The sequence below is a fragment of the Neofelis nebulosa genome, chromosome 9 (assembly GCF_028018385.1).
Source record: "Neofelis nebulosa isolate mNeoNeb1 chromosome 9, mNeoNeb1.pri, whole genome shotgun sequence".
Lineage (NCBI taxonomy): Eukaryota > Metazoa > Chordata > Mammalia > Carnivora > Felidae > Neofelis > Neofelis nebulosa.
In genome coordinates, this window is record NC_080790.1 from 67397326 (window position 1) to 67421417 (window position 24092).

At 41.9% G+C, this 24092-nt stretch overlaps 1 protein-coding gene across 7 annotated transcripts in view; it reads right to left on the reverse strand.

The window, feature by feature from the left end:
* EML6 (EMAP like 6) overlaps positions 1-22105 on the reverse strand; it is a 281271-nt gene extending 259166 nt beyond the window's left edge. For 2 of the 7 annotated variants that reach the window (XR_009248631.1, XM_058684095.1), the window contains exons 1-2: positions 21735-22015; positions 20219-20943 (exon numbers count right to left, since the gene is read on the reverse strand). Coding sequence is in view for 4 of the 7 variants with exons in the window: in XM_058684095.1 (XP_058540078.1) it covers positions 20219-20415 (197 nt within the window). In the remaining 3 variants the exon portion in view is untranslated. Of the gene's footprint in view, positions 1-20218; positions 20944-21734 lie in introns of all 7 variants that reach the window. The other 5 variants (XR_009248633.1, XM_058684097.1, XR_009248632.1 and 2 more) reach the window with 4 other exon arrangements.
* Between the last annotated feature and the right edge of the window lie 1987 nt (positions 22106-24092).

A 24092-nucleotide genomic window follows, 5' to 3' on the forward strand; every position in this document is an offset into this window, starting at 1 on the left:
AGGTGGGGAAGGGGCAGTAATGGAGTTGTGATAGGAGACGATGGCAAAAAGGTGGGCATGCTCGAGTGTTTGAATCCCATTCCAGAATCAACAGAGCCAGCGGGAATTTTGAAGCAGGGCAGGAACAGATCAAATCAGTGCTTTTGAAGGATAATCTCAGTGCAGGAATTCTGGAACCCAGAACCAGTTTGGGAAGCTTTCTTTTCCTTTCTTTTTTTTTTTTTTTTTTTTTTTTTTAATAACTTGGTTTGTGTCATTGTTGTGTTAGCTACTTTGATTATTATCATATTAACTTTGATTATTAATTATTGCTTTAACTTTGATAATTAATGTTAACTTTGATCATCTGGTTAAGGTGGTGTCTGCCAGGTTTTTTCTACTCTAAGTATCTTGTGGTGAAGTACTATGTAAATATCATGTTCTTCACCAAACTTTCATCACTGGTTATAACATCTATTGATTTTCTAAATACATCATTCCATCTATATTTAATAGTTGATGTTTTACTCAAGAAAGAGCTTTCAGGGAGCCTGGGAGGCTCAGTCGGTTGAACGTCCAACTTTGGCCCAGGTCATAATCTCAAGGTTCATGAGTTCGAGCCCTGCATCAGGCTCTGTGCTGACGGCTCAGAGCCTGGAGCCTGCTTCGGATTCTGTGTCTCCCTCTCTGTCTGCCCCTCCCCAACTCATGCTCTGTCTCTCTGTCTCTCTCTGTCTGTCTGTCTGTCTGTCTGTCTCTCTCTCTCAAAAATGAATAAAAACATTTAAAAAAGAAAGAAAGAAAGAAAGAAAGAAAGAAAGAAAGAAAGAAAGAAAGAAAGAAAGAAAGAAAGAGCTTTCTCTTGGGGCGCTTGGGTGATTCAGCAGATTGACTGTCCGACTTTGGCTCAGGTCATGATCTCACGGTTTGTGGGTTTGAACCCTACATTGGGCTCTGTGCTGACAGCATGGAGCCTGCTTCAGAGTCTCTTTCTCTTTCTGCCCCTCCCCTGCTCTTTCAGAAATAAATTAAAAAAAAAAAGAAGAAGAAGAGCTTTCTCTTCTCCTCATTAGTTAAAATAACATTACAGATGCAGGCATTTTTATCTTATTCAATGGTTTATAATTCATGCTCAAATTTTCCCAGATGTGGCCAATAGAAGTTCCTTTAAGCTGGCTCCTATGTCATTTTAATATCTCCCCCATTCTTTCAGCATTGCTGTACTTTCTGGCACAAGAAGATATTCCAAACTCATCTTCCCTGCCCTAGGCCTAGACTCAGCTTCTTTTTGAAAAAAAAACTCTCACTTTTGGTGGGGGGGGGGGGGGAGGGGGGAGTGAGAATGGTATTTAGAAACAAGTTCTGGGTGCCAGATGTGTTCCTGCTATCGGTGTGTCATTGCTTGCCAGTCCTCTCAATGGAGAGAGCAAGGAAATGGTGTGTGCATGTGTACACGTCTGTATACACCTGCATCTGTATTTCTAGGGGAAATTCTTTAAAATTTCTTGGGAGGGCTCCTAGCCAGACTGACTAAATCAGAATTTTTAGAAGCAGGCTCATAAATCTGTATTTTTTAAAAGTTGAGCCAGGTTTTCAAACAGAGGATTGAGTAGGGGAGTGACAGCAGAGGCAAGCAGACCTGCAAGGAGGCCACTACAACTGTCCAGACAAAAGTTAACAGCGGTATGAACTAGGGCGGAAGCAGCACGATAGAGAGGACATGAGGAACCTCACTTGGGGCCGGCTGGATAATGGAGATGAGACGGGGAGGGAGAGGCACTCAATGTTTCCTGCTTAGATAAATGTCACTGCTGAGGCCCACACACTGTCATTTACACAGTGAGCATTAAACACATGTGTATTTAATTGAACATCCTCTCACTTTCCTCCTATAGATTATATAAAAATCCAAGTGACATTTCAGGATGAAAATAATTATAAAACATTCTGGAGTTTATATCTCTTCCATTATATTGTATCGTATGGACTAAAAGCTGAGTGTTACTCCAGGCAAGAAGGATGACTCATGAATTCATTGTCAGCAGGGCAGTCTCTGGACAGATAAACATAGCCTGGCCCAAGTGATTGCATTCATGTCTATTATGCAGAATAGATCCGGAAGGCTTTTTACCAAGAAGCAATATAACAGTATCTCTTATAGTAAAGAAAAAAAAAAAAAAAAAAGGTGGGGGGGGGGGGGAGTGAGAGAGAGAGAGCTAGAGTCTGCTCCAGATAGGACAGAAGTCATTAAGCAGAGATGACTGCTTACTATCACTGCAGCATAAAACTCACTGGAGCATGAGCAAAATACATAAAGAAGATGTAAGAAGAAAAGCAGAGCTAAAAGCAAATGACCCTTGAATTCTAACTGCTATAACAGAAAGTTTAAAATACAGATAAAAGTACAACCCAGAGAAAAATAATCATTTCCACTGTTGGTGTAGTAAAAGCAATTCAACACTGATCTTTCAAAACCAGTACACGGGGCCCTTTTCCAGACTGCTGAGGTCTCCTTGACACCCTCTCTGCTCTTGGCCACCAGGGCACCCCTCTTACCTGGTTTTCCTCCTACTCCTGTGACTGTTCCCATCTGTCACAAGCACTTCTTTCTCTGCTGATCTACTAAAAGTTGATCGTCCTCAAATCCTGACCCTGGCTTCTTCTCTTTCCTCCCTGTGGCCTCTGAGACACCTCATCCACCCCTACATACTCACTGCAACTCCCATGGCTCTCTCCTAAGCAAGCGACCCATACATATGTATAGTCACCTCTTGGATGTCCCACAGACACCTCAATTTAACTATGTCCAAAGCTGAACTCATCACCACCTGACCTTGAATCTGTTCCTCAATCTATTTCAGTAAATAATAACCACCCTCCAAATAGGTGACTAAGACAGAAACTAGACCATTTCCTTACACCTTCTTTCTCTCCCACTGCCTATCTCCAATCACCAGGAATCTAGAATCTCCAGAATATATTCACTGCGTTTTTGCATACCACCATAATGATCTCACCCCTGAATAACTTCAAGTGCCTCTTCTCTGCACTAATCCATTATCCACACTGTATAGTAATCAGCCCAAAGCCTAAATATAGTGATGCTCCTTCCTCCAGAGAGCCTTCTCTGACCACCACCCCTTCTCATGAATGAGTTAGGTGTATGTCCTAAGGCTCTCATATACTTTGAGCTACCTATCATAGAACTAAACACACCATATCCAGCTGCTCATTCATTTATGAATATTGCCCTCATGATCATAAATTTCCTGAGAGGAGATGCATATTTTTCACTGATGGGCCCTCAGGACCTTGCACAGTGAATGGCACATAGTAAACACTCAAGAGATCTTTGCTGTAAATCACTTTCGTTCCTCTAAGCTAGGGGGTCTTAACCTGGAGTCCAAATACCCCTTAATAGAATTCAGGAAGGTTTATGTACTCCGACTAAAAGCTCCTAAAAATCTTTACTTTTACCAGCTTGTAACAGACTTTAGTATTGCCTATCATTCAGAATATAGGCAACAAATTAGAGTAGTATCAGCAGTACCTGTCACCCTGAGACCAATAACATCACAGATATTTTCATATTACATTAAAGCTGTAGCAGATCCCTAAAATACCATGTATATTCATCACTACTTTGAAATCCATAATTATTAAGACTGCTAGACCTTTCAGTTGTGTGAGTTAGTAAAGCACATGTAATACACCATGACATATTAAAAATAGTTTTATAACTATATTTCAAAACAGCTCATTTTCTTTATAATCCTCCTTATGTATTATATTATATGCATTAAGAAACATTATTCTGTGATAGTGTGAGTATAAATTGATATATGCACTCTGGAAAACTGTATGGGGGGCCTAGCAACACTGACCTATAGTGCACCCAGTGCCCCAGAAATACCACTCCTGTGTGGAATTACATGTATATGTTTACTTGTACTAGAATGGCGAAGTAGCCAAAAGAAACAAAAATCCACACAAGTGCCCAGATACAGTAAAATGGATCAATAAATTATAGTATCGAACTGAGAATAATCATGTAGAAACACAGATGCGTCTCATAAATGTAATGTTGGTTGAAAGGAGCCAGACACAAAAGAATGCATACTGTACTATTCCTTTTTAAAGTACATTAGGCAAAACTAATCTACCCTGTTAAAAGTCAGAATAGAAGTTACCTTTGCAATGGGGGTTATGGCTGGAAGAGGGCACCAGAGGTTCTCTGTGGTGCTGGTAATGTTCTGGTTCTTGATGTGGGTGAGGTTTATAGGTGCATTAGTTTGTGAAGACTGATCCAAATGTGAACTTTTCAGTATCTATATTACACTTTGATCAAAGGATAGAACAAAACAAACAAACCCATTATTCTAAGATGGAATCCATAGGCTTCACAATCTATGAAAGGGGATCCAAAAAAGAAGTCCTATTCTAAGCTGAAATTCCAAAGGGGTTATATTAAATGAGCAAACACAATTTGTTCATTTATTCATTCAAAAATTACTTATTAAGTATCTTCTACATACCAGGCACCATTCTGGGCACTGTAGGCAGGGCAGTGAACAAAACAGTCCTGCCCAAAGAGAGCTTAGATTCTAGTGAAGAGAACAACAAGTAACAAAATAAATAAGAACTAAGGGGAAAAATAAAACAGGGATGGATAATAAAGAATGTGTTGGAGAGGGGTCTGAATGTTAAATAGGGTAATCAGGGAAGGCCTCACTGACTGATGCAGGGAACTAAGGGAGGTGAGTAAAGTCACATGGATGTCTGGGGGAAGAAGGAACCAGACAGAAAGAACAGTTAGTGCAAAGGCCTTGTGGCAGAGAAGCACTTGGGTTTTCAAGCAGCAGTCAAGAGGTCAGTGAGGCTGGAGTGAAGCAAGTCATGGGGAAAAAATAGTTTAGATCACAGAGGTAACAACAGTAGGCCAAATTCTCCCATAGAGGCTTAGAGGCCCTTTAATAGGACTTTGGTTTGTAGTCTGAGGATTCCAAGCAGAGAATTGACATGACCTGACTCCTAATGCAACCAGATCAACTGGCTGCCGTGTTGAGAACAGAATGTGAGGGCAAGAATGGAGGCAGGGAGGAGGCAATGTAAGAGGTCTTGGGGAAAGAGCACAGAATAAGAAGAGGAAAGAACAGATGCCATGAGGAACACAGACACAGACACACATTCAAACACACACACAGACACATTATTGTTGTCATATTTGCTGCTGCTGTTACTTAAATGGTTGAGAGCAATTCGCAGCTTTCATGACTCTCCACTCCTTAATAGTCCAGCATGTATCTCCTAAGACAAGAGCTTTTTCCTACATAACTTCATTGCTAGAGTAGAATCCTGCTGCTTTCTCCTACATAACTGCATTGCTAGAGTCGAATCCTGCTAGTACCTAAAATGTGGTCCCATCTTCAAATCTCACCAATTATCCCAATACCATCATTTGTAACCATCCTCCCCACTCCAATCCAGGATCTCACACTGCACTACGGTGGATCTTTTTAGTCCCCCTTAATGTGGAACCACTCTACAATCTCTTGTCTTTTATGAGAATGACTTTTTTTTTTTTTTCTTTTGCAAAGTACAGGCCAGCCGTGTTGAAGAAAGTCCCTTATTTTGTATTCCTCATGAGTACCCTCAGATCATGCATTTGGGGCAGGAACACCTGGTGAGCAATGTTGAGGGTCCTTACACATAAAAGGTGGGTTTAGGGAAGAGAAGACCAAGGTCAGTCAGAGAGGTAAGAGAAAACCAGGGGCTACAACCTCTGGAACAGAAAAGGGAGACTGTCGAGTAGAGGCTGGCTAGCAGTACCCAATGCTGTGAAGAGGTTAAGCTTGATGCGGCCTCCTTCAGCACTGGAGGTCACTGGGGCCGCTTCAGAAATGACTGCAATGGCTGGTAGAAGGAGAAACCAGTTCTTTACATTAAGGAGTGAATAAGGATATGAAGGCAGTAAATGGAGACAACTCCGAATCACAGCACTTTGATTAGAAAAGATTTTAGAAGGGTCTTAGAGATCACACAGTCTGCCAGCTCATTTTTAGATGAGGCCCACATTAAGCACCATACCTAAACTCACTCATCTGGCTAGAGACAGGGCCAGTGCTGTGTTAGATCCCCCAGGACTCCATCCCCCGTATGATGCCGTGTTCCCGCTTCTGAGAAGTTTGGCACTGAAGGAAAAAAGCCTTCAGTGGGGAGGAATCTCAAAGAAAAGGTTAATATAAATAAAGTAGAAATTATCTGCCTTCAGTGATCCTCCTAAAATGTAAATTGGCCTTGTCTCACCCTGTTTAAATCCTCTCACTGGTCCCCATAATTCGTGGGGGGAAATGCAAATCCCCTCGTGATCTAGTCCCAGGCCACGTAACCGGCTTCATCTCCCACCATATCTTCCTCACTCCAGCAATACTGAACCACTGCCTCTCCTTTCAGGAGACCTTGTTCCCAAGCCCCTGGGCCTCTGCACAAGCTGTGCCCTCCTTGGTGTTCCTTCCCTCCCCTATTCCCGTTCCACCTGCTTGCCAAATTGCTCTTCATCCTTCAAAAGTCACTTGCCCTAGGAGGCCTGCCCTTGAACGCCTACTTCTGTATTTTGTGGGGGGGAAACTCTTCTGGAGTGGGAACGAAGAGCCAGCAGATGTTACTTTACAATCTCTGCAAACATGTTTCTTACAAGCATTCCATCATGTTTTCAAAAGTTGCTTAAAAGATCACGATGTTTCCTAAAGCTAAAGGGATATAAATCAAGATTTTCCTCATAACACAGTCAAAAATCTTAAGTCATTCAAAAAAAGTGTTTCATTCATTATAAGATCCATAGATATATTTCAATAGAAAAACACGTTATGTCTTCAATGGCTAGATTTTCCATCTAGACCAGGAAAACAGGAGGAACAAGATAAATAGGATTTGGTGTCTGACTTAAGAACAGTGAAGGTCACTATTGTCACCCAAATATTTTTTAAAAACAAGATTCTGCATCCTGCCTCTACATGCCAGCTGACAGTATATCTTCAGGATTTTCTCTCTGCAAAGTATGTATGGAATGAGTTCTATAGAAATATCATCTGTTTTACACCTCACTCCTTCCAAATAATTTGAGATATGAAGAACCACAAATAAAAATATGTTAAGCACTTACTAAGCCCACAACGCATGTGACACAAGGGGACACACTCAGAACTCAGATCGGAGTAGATCTATAAGTCAAGATCTGTAAGGTAGAGAGATGAATAAGCCAACAAACACAACACAATCCAATGACTCCAGAAGGCGGGTACTTGCACTGTTGCCTGGATGTATAGAGAAAGAAGGGCCTAAAAATAGGCCCTTTAGTGTCAGGTGAGGCTTTGGGGGAGAGGACACTACACTGAGACTGAAGGAAGAAAGAGACTGTACAAGCAGAGAAGTGAGGGTCATTTCAGGCAGCCAACATGGCACGTGCAAAGATGAAGATACACAAAATAGGCAGCCAGGCTCAGGGAACAGCAAGGAGTTTGTTGTGGCTGGAGGATGTTAGGACAGGGAGAGACATCAGCCTGGAGGAGGGGCAAGGAACCAGATTGTAATACGCCTTGGAGACTCTGCGAAAGAAGTCTGAACCCTGTCCTGTGCAACCGGGAGCCTTAAGCAGAGTCCAAGTCTGGCTTTAGGAAGATTCGTTTTCAGTACCTGTTAGATGGCCAACCTCACAAAATCATCTAAGGATCCACTCATGTCACTCATGGCCAGGGCTGGTGTTCAGCAGATGTGCAACAGTATGTGTGTCAGGTAAATAGTATGAAAATATTTCTTCACCAATTGGCAAAGAGCTGCACCTCCATCATCTTGCAGGCTGCACCGGCCCCTCCTATGAGTGCCATCTGGCCACCTCGCTGGTACCTGCTGGCATCAGCCCCCATTCCCATATACTTCCCTCTCCCTTCTACCACCAGACCCCAGCAGGGAGACAACACCCTCAATAGTAGTACTGACACTCCAGGAGGAAAATGTTTGATGTCCACTTTACCCTCTGAGGCTGTGGTCGCCAGCCATCGGACAGCATTCCCTAAGCACACCCTGGCATCGCCTCTCATGAGAATTGAAAATCCCATGATGTATCATATCACCAATATTTTGGGGTTTTTAAAATTTTATTTTGAAAGAGAGCAAGCAACTGCACACACAAGTGGGGAAGGTGCAAAGAGACTGGGAGACAGGGAATCCCAAGCAGGCTCCACAGTCAACATGGAGCCGATGCGGGGCTCATCCCTCAACCTTGAGATCATGACCTGAGCTGAAATCAAGAGTCGGTAGCTCAACCCACTGAGCCACCCAGGTGTCCCTTCATCACCAATATTTTGTATTTAAAGCCCTCTTCATATCCGCTTTCCTTGCCTTTTCTCACCTTCGACTCATCACTCTCCTGTTTTTTCTCTCTATCAAGAAATCATTTGCCTCCTTTTATCTACCTCCTCTAGGGAGAGCTGCCATTTATTCCTTCTCAGCCCATACCTCCCTTCTTAGACAATCTTTCTTTTTAAATTTTAATTCCAGTACACTTAACATACTGTTGTATTAGTTTCAGGTGTACAGTACAGTGATTCAACACTTCCATGTTACTTAGTCCTCATCAAGATTAAGTATAATCCCAATTCCCTTTGCCTATTTTATCCATCCCCCCCATGACCCCCCTTTAGTATCCATCAGTTTGTTCTCTATAGTTGAGTCTGTTTTTTTAATTTTACTCTTTTTTCCCCCTTTGCTTGCTGTTTTCTTCCTTCAATGCCATGTTTGAGTGATATCATATGGCAGTTGCCTTTCTCTGACAGGATTATTTCACTTAACATTATGCCCTCTAGATCCACCCATGACATTACAAGTGGCAAGGTTTCGTTACTTTTTTGGCTGAATACTATTCCATTGTATCTCAATACCACCTCTTCTTTATCCATTCATCTGTCGATGGACACTTGAGCTGCTCTTACAGTTTAGTTAATGTAAATAATGCTGCAATAAACATAGGGGTGCAAATATCCTGGTGAATTAGTGTTTCATATTCTTTGAGTAAATACCAGTAGTGCAATTACTAGATCAATCATAGGATAGTTCTATATTTAATTTTTTGAGAACCCTCCATACTGTTTATCACAGTGGCTGTACCAGTTTGCATTCCTGCCAACAGTCCATAAGGCTTCCTTTTCCTCCACATCCTCACCAACACTTGTTTTGTCTTGTGTTTTTTTGTTTGTTTGTTTGTTTTTATTCCTTTTTGTTTTGTTTTTTAGGCTTTTTAGAGAGAGAGTGAGTATAAGTAGGGGAGAGGGGCAGAGGGAGAGAGAGAATTTTTTGTAAGTTTATTTATTTTGAGGGGGGGGACCTTGAATGGGGGGGGGAGACAGAGAGAGGGGGGGCGAGGAGGGATTCCCAAGCAGGCTTAATGTTGTCAGCATAGCGCCTGATGTGAGGCTTAAACTCACAATCTGTGAGATCATAACCTGAGCCAAAATCAAGAGCCAGATGCTCAACTGACTGAGCTACCCAGGTGTCTCATTATCTTGTGTTTTGATTTTAGCCACCCTGACAAGTGTGAGATGACATCTCACTATGGTTTTGATTTGCATCTCCCTGATGATGAGTGATGAGCATCTATTCATGTGTCTACTGGCCACCTGTAGGTCTTCTTTGGAAAATGTCTATTCATGTTTTCTGCCCATTTTTTAATTGGATTATAGTAGGGGTTTTGGTGTTGAGTTGTATAAGTTCTTTATATACTTTGGATACTAACCCTTTATCACATATGTCATTTGCAAATATCTTCTCCCATTCAGTATGTTGTCTCTTAGTTTTATTAGTTGTTTCCTTTGTTGTACAGCTTTTTATTTTGATGTAATCCTAATATTTTATTTTTGTTTTGATGTCCCTTGCCTCAGGAGACATAACTAGAAAAATATTACTACAGTCAATGTCAGAGAGTTACTGCCTATGCTCTCTTCTAGGATTTTTATGGTTTCAGGTCTCACATTTAGGTTCTTTATCCATTTTGGGTTTACTTTCATGTATGATGTAATAAAGTGGCCCAGTTTCATTCTTTTGCATGTTGCTGCCTAGTTTTCCCAGCGCCATTTGTTGAAGAGACTGTCCTTTCCTCACTACATATTCTTGCCTCCTTTATCGAAGATTAATTGACCATATAATTGTGGGTTTATTTCTGGGCTTGCTATTCTGTTCCATTGATCTATGTGTCTATTTTTGTGCCCGTACCATACTGTTTTCATTACAATAGCTTTGTAACATAACTTGAAGTCTGGAATTGTGGTACCTCCAGTTTTTTCTTTTTCAAGATTGCTTTGGCTATTCAGGGTCTTTTGTAGTTCCATACAAATTTTAGGATTGTTTGTTCTAGCTCTGTGAAAGATGCTGTTGGTATTTTGATAGGGACTGCATTAAATACGTAGATTGCTTTGGGTAGTATTTAACAATACTACCAGTATTGTTACTGGGACAGTTTAACAATATTTGTTCTTCCAATCCAATGGCATGGAATGTCTTTCCATTTGTTTGTGTCAACTTCTGTTTCTTCCATCAGTGCTTTATAGTTTTCAAAGTACAGGTCTTTCACTTGTTTGGTAAGTTCACTCCTAGGTATTTTATTATTGTTGGTGCAATTGTAAATGGAATTATTTCCTTAATTTCTCTTTATGGTACTTTGTTATTAGTGTATTTCAGAAACAACCTATTTCTGTGTATTAATTTTGATCCTGAAACTTTACTGAATTTATCAGTTCTAATAGTTCCTCAGGGGAGTCTTCAAGGTTTTCTATATATAGTGTCATGTCATCTGCAAGTAGTGAAAATTTTATTTATTCCTTATCAATTTGGATACCTTTTATTCCTTTTTGTATTCTAAGACTGTAATCTTAGTCAGATTGTAATCTGGCTAAGACTTCCAGCTGAAGTCCTATGTTGAATAAAAGTGATGAGAGTGGACATCCTTGTCTTGTTCCTGACCTTAGGGGAAAAGCTCTCAGTTCTTCCCCATTGAGTATGATGTTGTCTTAGACAAACTTTATTAAAGGGGCAGCCCTTTGAAACATGGTCCCACCCTCTAGGCTACAGCTGATTGGACTGGGTGGACATGGTGACCAATGCTAAGTCAATTAGATTCTCTTTCCTGGGAATTTGGAATTAAGATTCAAAAGTTCAATCGATTCAACTGTATTATAGGACCAAGCTGGATAGTCATGTGTGCTGAAGGGCTGAGATGAATTTTGGAGAGGGATGACTATGTGCAAAATGGATCATTGAGTTAAGAAGACAGTCTGCAGTCATAGAAAATCAAAGCATATATTATCCAGAGAGAGGCAGAGGTATGAATCCCTGTGATTCTTACAAGAGAAAGAACTAGGGAAAGACTAGCTCCCTAATAACCGCACAATGCCTAAAAGGTCAGCCACACTTCCTCTAATTGAATTCCAAAAGATTCTCTTGTCACCTTATGATCCTCTCCTTAATTGGATTTCTTTGAAAAAGTTTCAGTCTTGCAACCGATTGCTTATTTAGAAGGCATCCTGTCATTTGTGGATGTTGTTTTCATCTTACCCATAGAATCAATTCACAATGAACACAGAAAAATTTTTTAATGACATTGTTGAGTAGCAGCTAAACTTAACAAGAATCCTCATGCCTTAAAACAATTCTCAATAGCTTTAGAAAAATTCTCTGACCAACGTATTATGTACTGCCAGTCAGGAGAAAGATTCTTTCATCTCAGGGAGGTATTGCTGGCCCGCCACTCCCCTCCTTCATGCTAATGGGAAGAGAGGTGGCAAAAAACAAACAAACAAACAAACAAACAAACAAACAAACAAACACACCAGAGGGTAACTGTGGAATACTTCAATTTCTGTGTTGAGGTCATCCAGGTGCCTGCCTCCCAATGGGGGAAGAAAGGAATGAACTGAAAAAGGAGTAGAGGTCAAGGGGCACATTCACATTCTCTGACTATTCCCTCTGCTTTCCCTTCTGCTGCCTCAATAGATCTGTCTTGAGCAGCAAGGATGAAGGCTGGAAATTCATTTTTAAAAAGCAAGAATCTTTGGGAGTAAACAAAGCTAACGTATATATAGACTGTCGGTGGTCCCTAAACCAGCAGTTACTAACTACTGCACTGGTTCTTCAAAGTATAAATATAGTTATATTCTTTAAATATTTAAAAATCTTAATATCTTTATAGTTTCTAACACCATCTTTTCAAACAGGATAGCAACCAAAGCCTCAGATTTCTATTACTTCTGGGTTAATCTTTTTAATGACTGTTTCATGGTTTCTGGGTCTCCAAATGTTCAGTATCTTCTAAATGAAAACAATGGACCCTCTACCAAGGGAATTCAAAGGTTAGAGCCATCCAAGGCAGTTCAATGGGGAAAAAGTAGGCTTTTCAACAAATAGTGTTGGGACAACTAGATATCCACCCACAAAAGAATGAAGCTAGACACCCCTACTTCACACAATACATAAAAATTAACTAAAAATGTATCATCTGTCTAAATGTAAAGCTAAAACTCTTAGAAGAAAACACAGGCCTAAATCTTCATGACCCTAAATTAGGCAATGGTTTATTAGTTTAACACCAAAAGTACAAGGGACAAAAGAAAAAAAAGATATTGGACATCATCAAAATTTAAAACTTTGTGCCTCAAAGGACACCATTAAGAAAGTGAAAAGACAACTCACTGAATGGGAGAAAATATTTGCAAATAACATAGCAGATAAGGGACTCATATTCAGAATACATAAAGAACTTTTACAACCCAACAATAAAAAACAATTAAAATGGGCAAAGGATTTGAGTAGACATTTTCTCCAAAGAAAATATACAAATCATCAATGCATTTATGAATTGATGGTCAGTGCTATTAGTCATTAGGGAAATGAAAACCAAAATCACAAAGAGATACCACTTCACACCCAGGAAGATGACTATTATCAAAAAAGACAGAACATAATTGTGGGCAAGGCCACAGAAGAGCTGGCACTCTCAGACATTGCTGGTGGGATTACACATCGCTTTGGAAAACAATCTGGCAGGACTTCAATAAGTTAAACACACAGTTACCTTATGATTCAGCAAGTCCTCTCCTAGGTATATACTCAAGAGACTAGAAAAACGTATGTCTACACGAGGGCAGTGGACACACTCTTCCACTGCCTGCAGGGACAAGCTCACCATTTCCTTAACTTGAGCCAACAAGTGCCTGCTTGGTTCTTTCTGGAGAATTTACAACACGGGGCTAGGAATCACCTTAATGAAAACATCAATTCTCTTAATTTAAGAATTTAATAAACGTATAGATTACATATATTATTAAAAGTCTATTTCACGGGCTACCTGGGTGGCTAAATTGGTTAAATGTCCAACTCTTGATTTCAGCTCAGGTCATGATCTCACTGTTCATGGGTTCAAGCCCCGTGTTGGGCTCTGCGCTCACAGTGAGAAGCCTCCTTGAGATTCTCTCTCTCTCTCTCTCTCTCTCTCTCTGCCTCTCCCCTGTGCACGTGTGAGTGCCCTCTCTTCCCTTTCTCAAAATAAATAAATAAACTTTTTTTTAAAAGTCTATTTCACCAGCTGAAAATACCACGTGGGTTGAAAAAAACACTGGTCAACTGAGTTCTGAAACACACCAGTGCGGTCCTTAAAATCTTGCTGTGGCCTGTGGACCAGAAACAATGGGCATCACTTGGGAGCTGGTTGGAAATGCAGACTGTCAGCTCTCATATAAGATTCACTGACTCAGAATCTAGATTTTAGCAAGTGCTCAGGTGACTCCTATGAACAAGGATATTTGAGAAGAAATGTTTGCTCTCAAACGTTTTAATTACACTTAAGACCAATCCACATATGACAAACTTGCGTTAAACCTACAAGAGGAGCCTGACTGCTGAAGTTGTACAGAGTCTGGTGGCTTACGGATGGTTTTCCATATGGCTTCAGGAAGAGGAAGTCCCAGAAGCAAAGCCAGCAAGTCAGCTTTCCCAGCAGCTTCCTTCTTTTGGTGGCAAAAATGTCACCTACATTGCAAGAGTGTTCAGATCCAAATCCTGGTGGGTAGGAGAGGACCTAGGACAACTCTGCTTAGAGATGCTGTCACAGGACAGTTTTTCAATTACCACAGTATAATCCACATCCCAATTGACCATTGCCTGTGGGACCAATATCATTCTTTGTAAGAGAGTATATTCTGCTATGACGTTTTTCAAACAATGACCCTTTATGGAGTAACCATATTTTCTAAATAAAAACATAGTCATATATTCTGAATTAAAAATAGACACCCATGATATGATAAGAACAAAGATATCTATCACAATAATTGAATGGAATATTTGTGACTGTCCAGGGAAATCTAGGACATATGGTACCAAGACCCCTGAGGCATTAATGACATGGATGAGAATTACAACGACCTTGATCCTTCTCTGGGTATCTACACCAGAATTCTGGGTACACCAAGTTCCTCCCCACCCTGGTGCTTTTGCATGTAACCTCTCCTCTGCCATGCCATCTTCACTTGTCTGCCCCATCTCATCCTTCAGGTCTCCGCTCCAATGCCATCTCCCTAGAGAGCATAGAATTCCAGCTCCGGAATTCTATGACAAGTAGCATCCACCAACCCAGCCCCTCTCTATGATCATTCCCTTCTCAGTACTTTTTACAATCTCTATTCGCCATGTCTTCTTGTTCTTTCACTGTTGGCCTCCCCCACCAGAACGGAGGCAAGAATGTGGTCTTGTTCACTGCCGCACTCCCTGCATCTGGTACCTTCTAGAAATTAAATGAGTTTTTGATGAATAAACAAGTAAAATGTACCCAATTTAGAGAATAAATAAATATTAATAAAAATCACCAAATATACTATAGCTTATTAATAAGAATAACAATAATAAGATCATTTGTGAACAGATCATAAACTTCCATCAGAACCTTTCACTTCATGCTTTTGCAAATGAACAGGATCCAACAAATAGTTGATAGTACTACCGAGATAACTTTGCTTAAATCTTTTTCCTTCTCAGAGCCTCTTCCTTCTCAGAGCCATTCATTCCCTCTCAGAGTGAAACGAGAAGACTGTATCTCAGAATTGGGGGAGAGGGAAATGCAAGATGAAATATATATATATTCTGATGCAAAACAGGCACTCAACTCAATATGGGCTTGATCCTTTATAGTTACCCCCGTGCTTCCCTTATTCAAACTGGTCAATGAATATGAAATCACATCTCCAGGCCTTCATGTGAACCTGCTTACTCAACACTCTAGACCCAGCCATAGCTGTTAGACCCCTCTTTTTAAATTCAGCAAGTTCAACTGTGTTTGCAGCACCAATTATTTCAGCCACATCACAATTGAGACTTAATTTAATTTTTAAAGAATACCTCCAGTAGATCATTGTTTCAGGTCATTGTCTCAAAGTTGGTAATGTTCCTGAGGTGAACTTGAACATGGGTCCATTTCTAGACTGAGTTGTAGCAATCTGCTTCAAATGCTCCTGAATAAAGCACCGAACTGATAAACAGAGTTACAAGAAGCAAAAAGCTCCCTAAGTACTCGTTAGAAACAAGGCACAGTGGTAGTGACCACAGCAACTGAGAAAAATAAATAGTTTGTAAAACAGTGAAGCAATTTTGGAATCAGACTTGGGTTCCAATTCCCATTTGATAGCCTGCTAAATAGTGACCATGGGCAAGATCCTCAACATCTCTGTGCCCTGGTTTCCTCAACAGTACACTGGGGCTAACAACAGTATTGATGTCAGGAGGTTGTTGAGAAGATGGTTAAGGTAAATCTGTAGACACATTTAGTGCTGAGTCTGCACTCAAAAAATGTTGGCTCTGGTTATTAAATTGATTCTCATCCTCAAAGATCTTATATACACTTATCAATGAAAATATTCAGAAGGAAAGAATGGTACTAAATGATACATATTAAGTGAGCAGTACTGGTCACGAAAGATGCAAAACTTTAGGAATGCAAGGCACCCCTTCATCTAGGGATGGTAGAAGGTCTCCTGGGAGTGGTAAAACCAAAGCAGATGGGGCCATGCAGGACTACAGGCCCCCTGCAGCGGGCACTGACTGTTTGCCAAACACAGTGGGGCACCTTGTATGTAATTGCCACAAGCTACAAGGTAGATACCTTTAAATCCCCAATTTATAGATGAGAAGCTGTTTTACGGATGATGGCTGAAGCTCACACAGGTTTAGTCATTTCTCCAAGTCACCCAACCGGTGGCAGATCGAAGTTCAAAATCATGTCCGCCTGACAACCCATCACTGTGCCATTGTTGGGAAGAAGGGTTGACGGGAAGATAAATCATTCCAGTGTGAGGCAGGAAGGGACAAAGTAATCTTATTAAATGGCAAGTGGGAAGCAAACAATATGTAATTTAAAAAGAGAAAATAAGGGTAGAAAGGTGGGTTAGAGCCACAGGGAATGGAAAGCTACAGAGTTTGAGCTTCAGCCTGTGGACAATGAAGAATCTGTTTTGTTTGTGGTTTAAGTGTGTGCTTTTGATCAAATACTACCACCACCACCACTACCAAGAGCATTTATGGAATACCAACTAAGGGCCGGGTCCCAGGCTAAACCATTTGCATACATTACTTCCAAAAGTTACAATTTGCAGTTTAGGTATTATTACCTCCATTTCACAAATAAACAAAGCCCTGAGTGGTCAAGCCCCTCACTGGGATGACTCCAGCATGGTGGGGTTCATAAATGAGTGTGAGCAAAGTCAAAGTCAATACACTTCCCTCTAAAAGAGTACTGCAGAAAAACCTCCCTTGCAAAAGAGAGTGGGGGAAAAAAAGAAAAAGAAAAACAGAGACAGGGAACTAGTCTGAAACAATATACCAATCCAGAGTAAGGAGACAAATGTCTTAAATGGAGTCACTGAAAATGGAAGGGAGGTGACAGAGAGCAAATGTGTTCATGACCTTTTCTTTCATTTACTCCATTTCTGTGTCACGATCTGCTCCCTGAAGTAGAAACCAAGTTAGTAATTATTCCAGTTTCTATTACCAGCCTTGCCTGTAAGCCTGATTTGAGCCCTGTTGTTAGCCAGAGAGCGAACACTGCGTTTAGTATTTACCTGTCCTGTCACAGTGTTATCAGGGCTAAAATATGGCATCATCCTCTAATCTGTTATCTGTATTGAAGGGTAATCATTCAAAAGAATAAAACTAAGCCTCCACATCCAATAAATCACATTATGCTTCACATATCAACGCTTTAAAAAAATCTGACCTAAACACATAGTCTGTCAAAACAGGAGGACACATATGCTTAAGCTCTAATGAGCTCTGCCAAATCCTACATTATTATTAAAGTTCATCGTGAGCTCAGAGGTCACACATTTTTATAAAATGGAATGTGGTATCAATATTTGTTGGGCTGCTTTCTAGTTAATATTCTAGAGAAAGTTGCATAATAAAGCAGTAGGAAATACATGCATTATGAATATATCTTTCAAGCTAAGGCAAAAGCTAAATAGACAATTACTTAACATTATCTCATTTTTCGGAATTAAGAGTTAGGAGCTTGGACATTCATGTAATTTTTCCAAAAACCCAAAACACTTTTGCACTAAAAACTTATCTATAGTGCTCCTCATTCAATAGCTAACTGCAATATGTTAAGTGGGAAATCAGTAGTAGAACAGGAACACGCAGAGTTGAAATTCATAAAGATAAAAGAGTATAATTTTCCTGTCCAAATCCACAAGTTGATACATGAATATTCCCAACAATTTACAATATTAATTTGAAATATCAAATGTGTTTCTGAGAATAAAATTATGAAAGAAATGGCACCTAAGAGTCTCACTTACTAAGGATAAAAACAAACATGGTTTGTGTACTGCATTCACCAAAAAAAAGATACATATATAGACACATGTATATACATATATATATGTCTATATATCATACATATATATGTCTATACATCATATATATATATTTATGATAAAGCAAAGTAACAGCATAAAGAGTCTAATTTTACAGCTCTTAATTACATAATGATCTGTGGTTTGTGCTTTTTAATCTGTTGGACTTAATTTTATTTCTATGTGCAAACACATACGTGGATATTAAATAATTCTGCTCACCTGTGCATATTCAGACCCAAATATCATGAAACATTTAGCAGTAAAATCCAATCTCTGAAGGCAGGCTTACCACTACGCCACTATTCAGTGTAAAGATACAACTGCCTTCATAATAGACAGAAGCTAAATCGTTTTTTTTTTTCTTCGCATCACTTAAGGCTTCCTGCAAACCCAGTCATATAAACAACTTCCTTCACCTTTTCTTCAAATCTGAGTGTTTAATTAAGCCAATATATCATGGCAACCCCTCTAGTCCAGCTGTCTGTCAGAACAGAGGTTTACTGCAACTCCACCCTTTTCCCACCTTCAGCTTCAACAGTGCATTTCATTTTTTTTTCCTATCAGAGAAAAAAATTAAGATGAAGAGTTCCAATCCTCAAAGTAGTTCAGTGAACTGTCACAATAATATCATTTAACCCCAGGGAATTTTCTGTTTAATTGCCACTCTCTCCCTTCCCCCAAAGGGCTACATCTTCTTTCAATGGTGTAATGGAAAGCACCGAATTAAGAAAGACAGAGAGAAAACATAATCGGTTTAAATTTTTAAACATCTAACCTTTTCACCAGTCACTTTTAATCATTTGCACCTGTGACTTTAATAATCAGCCTGGCAATCAAAGGACAGATCTAGGAGAGATGCCCCAATCACAACCATTATTGTATTAAGGAGCAAAGAAGAAAGCGATTTTCTCACATGTGACACGAAGAAAGTTTTACATGTCAGTAACACCCAATCTTGGGAAGAATAGAGCTCCTAGTACTTAAAATCTTCATTTTCTAAAAGTCAAAAGATTTTCTTAAAATATATACCTTACTGTATTTGTAAATATTAAGTTTTTACATTTTGTAACAATTTTTCAACTTTAGGGCTCAGAAAAAAAAAAGGCTCTAGAATAAGCAGAACATTGGGGGAGGCAGTGAGATGTTTGAACCATTCTCCCTAAGGAGAAATCAAAACCATTACATTATACCACATAACCATTTATTTCACTCTGCAAGGCAAACTTAGAGCACAGTGGTAATATTCTGAAAATGTGATAGAAGTTCTACATCAGTGAACACATAAGTTTGGAAGAGACAAATATGGTTGCTGTCAGTTGTAGTCTGCCCTCAGCAAGTCAATAGCCCTGTGGGTGAGGCTCCCATATGGAAATCTTCCTTGACTGCCCAAGGCTGCATGGGATTCCCTGTGAACAGCATCTGGACCACACCTTGTTTGGTCACACAAGCAGCTGACAAGAGCTGGAGGAAAATGTGTCTGGACCAGAGATGAGAGGACAGGGCCAAGAATCAAAATATGCCCCTCTAAAATTTGATGGGGAGGGCCCCTTAAAAAGGCTATTTATCCAGTCATGTTTTTCTAATCAGTCCTGGCCATTCACCGGCAGATGTTGGTCATTCTGGGGACTAACTGGTAGGATTTTGTGGTCCTGCAGCTGCCAGCCTTTTATAACCTCAGTGATGTTGTGGAAGCATCCATTTAGTGTATAAATATGCTTTTTTTTTTTTTTGCATTAAAACACTGCCAAGTGAAATATTAGAGAACAAACTCCCCACCCAGTGCAGAAATTTTCCAGTTTCAAAGCATCTGGGATGAAGATTCCAAATTACCTGTAGCAAAAATTTCTTCTAGATTTTTTAAAATCCTCTTGCTTGTTGAGGAACCTACTGAGGAGCCTGCCAAAGATGACACCCACAGTTCAGATTATTGGTCCTACATTTACCTAGTTAGGGCAGGAAGAAGTGTTTGATGGTTACCCAGGATCCTTCCACTTGTAGCAGTAATGAACACCAAAAAAAAAAAAAAAAAAAAAACCACATCAGGACACTCAACTCCTTAGAGATTTAAAAGACTTCCAGAGGAATAAAGAGGAAAGAAATCTCTCCCTCCCCACTTTCACCCCCCACCCTGTGTGTGCCCTAGCCATGTAATTCCATGCAGTTCCAGAGAGAATCCTTTACTCCACAGGGCTCCTAGATCTGACCCCAGCAAAGCCAGGTTGGTCATCCTTCTCCCCACGCTTCCAATCTCCATACCAACCCCTCCCCACCACCTCGGGCCACCTCCTTACCTGATAATGTCGTCGTTGTGTCCCAAGAAGAATTTTTGGCTGTGCTCTCGGGTGTTGTAAACCACCCCGACCCCAGCCACAAAGTAGACCACCTCCTTGCCGGCCGTGTAGTACAGGTTGTTGCGGCACTGGTGACCCCGGTACCCGTACACCCACTCCAGCCGGAGCTGGCAGCTGGGAGCTGTCCGATCCGCCATGATAAGCCGACCCCACTCGTCCCCCGGCCCCCCCGCGCGCGGGTCCGCGGCCCCTGCGCTCCGGGTCTGTCCTCGCCAAGACTCGGGCTGCGGAGGACCTGCAAGGGCTCAGTGTGCAGCGCTGGGCGCTGATTTCCGCGGCGACGCACAGACACAGCCCAGTGCGCCGGCCGCCACCATCATCCGCCGCCGCCGCCGGAGATGAGCCGCCAGTGCGCGGCCGCCAGACCCCGCCGGGCGCCCCGGCTCCCTCTCCCCGGGCAAGGCGTCTTCGCGGGCGCCAACACCCGCACACGCCTCACTGCACCTGCGGGCTTCTTCCCCCAGGAGAGGTTCTTGGGGGGGTCACCCCGCCTTTTAAATCAGGGATCTGCATATCCAAACACTGATTACCCAGTTCGCTCACTGAAGTTTGCAGTGCGTGGGGGCTTCGCAGCAGGCAACGGGATTTATTCTGTGACAGCTTTGATTTGACAGAAAACCCGGGTAAGCTTTGCCATCACCATCCTTGGATCCGAAACTGACAGTCTATACCCAGGATGCAGGAGAAAGGAAGAAAGAAACAGATTTTTTGTATAAGTCACCAGTCCAAGAAAATGATCCCCAAACTAAACCAAGGTTTTTTGTTTTTTGTTTTTTTAATTGTCAACTATTCTCCTTCTCCCTCCAGATCCATTTCCTTAATGATATGAAATATGCCCAAAATGCTTCTGGTTGTTGATATGATTGAAGAGAATACTTGCTGTTTCCCTATTAAGCCAGGGTGAATATGCAACGGTCATTTTTTTTAGATCCTTCAATTAGTTGTCATGTAAGTATTTTAAAATTGCATCCTCCGTGAAACCTCTCTTGACCGAAAAAAATCATGAAGAACTTAGCAGTTCTCACTAATCAGCAACTCCAAGTGCAAGCGTCATGAAAGATTTTTCTGAATTGGAGGAAACGAGACACTAGTGCAGTTGGAGGCAGGAAAGCACTACCTACTAACGCTCCTGGTCCCGAAGAAATTAAATAATTAACAAGTGGCAAAAATCGAGTGCCCCGCTTCACGAAGGTCTGAACTAGCTACGGGGACCCGTGGGCTCAAAGGTCAGCCTCTAGCCAGGCGGGGGGTGGGGGCCGGGACGCACTCCGCGCCCCCCACCCCCCAACAACGGGCGCCCACACTACCCTAGCTTAGGCTGCCGCAGGTCCGAGGGAATGCCAGCCCCCAGGGACAGCCCGACTCGCGCGCACTGCTTCCCTGTCAACGTCCTGCACTCCTCCCACACCGGATCCAGCCTAGTCTGCAGAGCATCCCCGCTCTCTCCGCCTCTAACCTCTGCTCGGAGCGGGCGCCGCCAGCACGTCCCGGATCTCGCACGGGCTAGCGAAATCCTCTGCCTGCCCTCCCTTCCCCACCTCCCGCACCCGAGGATGGGCTTCGTCACTGGGGCGCAGCGGGAGACGAGTTCTTCCTCCAGCGGGCGCTCCGGGGGCGGGGCCACAGCGCAGCTTTCGGGAACCTCGGCGGCCGGTTACTAGGCGAGATCACGGCGCTTGGAAACCGCGACGCCCCAGAGCCTGGGGCCGCCCCTTTCTCTCCCCGCCCAGGTTTCTCCCTTCCTCGATGCATTCTGGGAATCGTAGTCCTTTCAATGCTGACTCGGTTAGGGAGCCCTCGGAGCTGGACCACAAGTCCCAGGATTCCGCACGCCCAGAGGGGGCCGTGCAGAGGCCATTACCGGCGTCGGTGGTGCCTCCTGTTCTCCCGCTGAGCAGAGGAAGGCGCATCAAGGGCGAACGGTTGTCAACCGCCCTGCGATCCCTAAGCGACTGAGGCGGTGGCGGGCGTGCGTGTGTATCTATGGAGAAGAGCAATGGAGTTGGAGTAGAGATAATCTCTATGGCCCACCTCGAGAATTTCTTCTGCACCAGTGCCTGAGGGTTACTCTAGCTAGCCGACTGAAGCCCAAGTTTGTTTCCTACTTCAGTTTTCCTTTTTGTTCAGATGGGTTCTAATCTGTTAAAGTGCGGTGCTGCCACATTTAAGAAAAATGCTGGGGGATGTGGGCTCACTGTGCCTTAACCAGAGCCTTCCGTGAGCTACCTCCTAAATTACGACGGGATTGGGGAATTGAAGGACAACCAGATTTTGAAAATGGGAAGGTGAGAACCAGCCTTGGCCTTCAAACACGGATGTCTGTGAATGCCACTGCCCAAAGTGAACTATGAATTCCGGAGTAGCCCATTTTCGTATTGGGACCACAGCAGACCTGTGGAAAGAGATTTCAAAATTCCAGTGACTAAAGACTCAAAGGATGATAGAAGGGATATTGGGAGCATATCGTTTATTTTCCTCACTGAGCTCTCCTGCAACCACTTAACTAGTTCTTCAATTACCTCAAGTTTTGTTTTTTTTTGGTTTTTTTTTTTAACGTTTATTTATTTTTTGAGACAGAGAGAGACAGAGCATGAACGGGGGAGGGTCAGAGAGAGGGAGACACAGAATCTGAAACAGGCTCCAGGCTCTGAACTGTCAGCACAGAGCCCGACGCGGGGCTCGAACTCACGGACCGCGAGATCGTGACCTGAGCCGAAGTCAGCCACTTAACCAACTGAGCCACCCAGGCGCCCCCAACTACCTCAAGTTTTAATACAGCCCTCTGAGCGGTAGGAAAGCCTCCAGAAGATTAGAAGTGCCAGAGTTTGGAAGAGCAGTTGCTGCCTGCAACAATGAGGATGTGAATTGGTTTCAATGTTATTTTTAAGGGAACAGGAATCTACAAATATGTGAGGTGGCATTGTGCAGATAAGGGCACTACCAAGAACAAAAACAAAATTCCTGAAGAAGATTTGAGACATAAGCAAAAATATAAATGACCAGTAATGCCTTACCATAAAACACTGCCAATGAATTATGTAGAGACAATAGATTCTATACAGGAATTCAAAAGATGAGCTTTTCCAGTTATAATAAGTCAGGAAAGACTTCATGGAGGAAATAGGAAGTACGGTAGAATTGAGATCAATCAAGATAACACTCTACATGGGTCTATGGAATAAAAAGATAGATGTAGGAAAACATAGATTTAGAAACAGTGAATAGAATCCGTGTGAGAGAGAATTCACATAAGATGAAAAGGTTACATAAACCTGAAAGTTTAGATTGTGGATGGAGCTGAACCTAGAGGTTTCCACTATATCCTTAAAATAATGGAGAGCCGTTGATTTTTTTTTTCCTTGACAAGGAGAAAAACAAAAACAGTAGTCTTCAATAGGAATAAAAAGTTTCATCAGGACCTGCCCATTATCAGGGGACTGCAGAGCCAGGGGAATAAGCCAAAATATATGGAACTAAGATACATAATTGGCTGCATGGAAAGGGCTATGGAACAGGATGTTTCATAGGCTCTCAAGAAAGAGCAAAGGCCTGTCCCCTAGCAGAGGCTATACTGAATCCCAATAGATCTCACCCTTGTCCCTACTCCATCCTTTTCCAATATTAGACTATAGAAAAGTAGACAAAACAGTGCCCAGCCACCAAGCTATGACTCTAAGAAGATCAACTTATTCCTAGATAAAGTAGGAAGTATGTCAAAAATTCATGCACAGCGTATCAGAATAAATGATTCTGGAAAGAGCTGTCCCATCAAGCAACAAAACAGGGCATAACCAATGCAAACCAAGATCCTGAA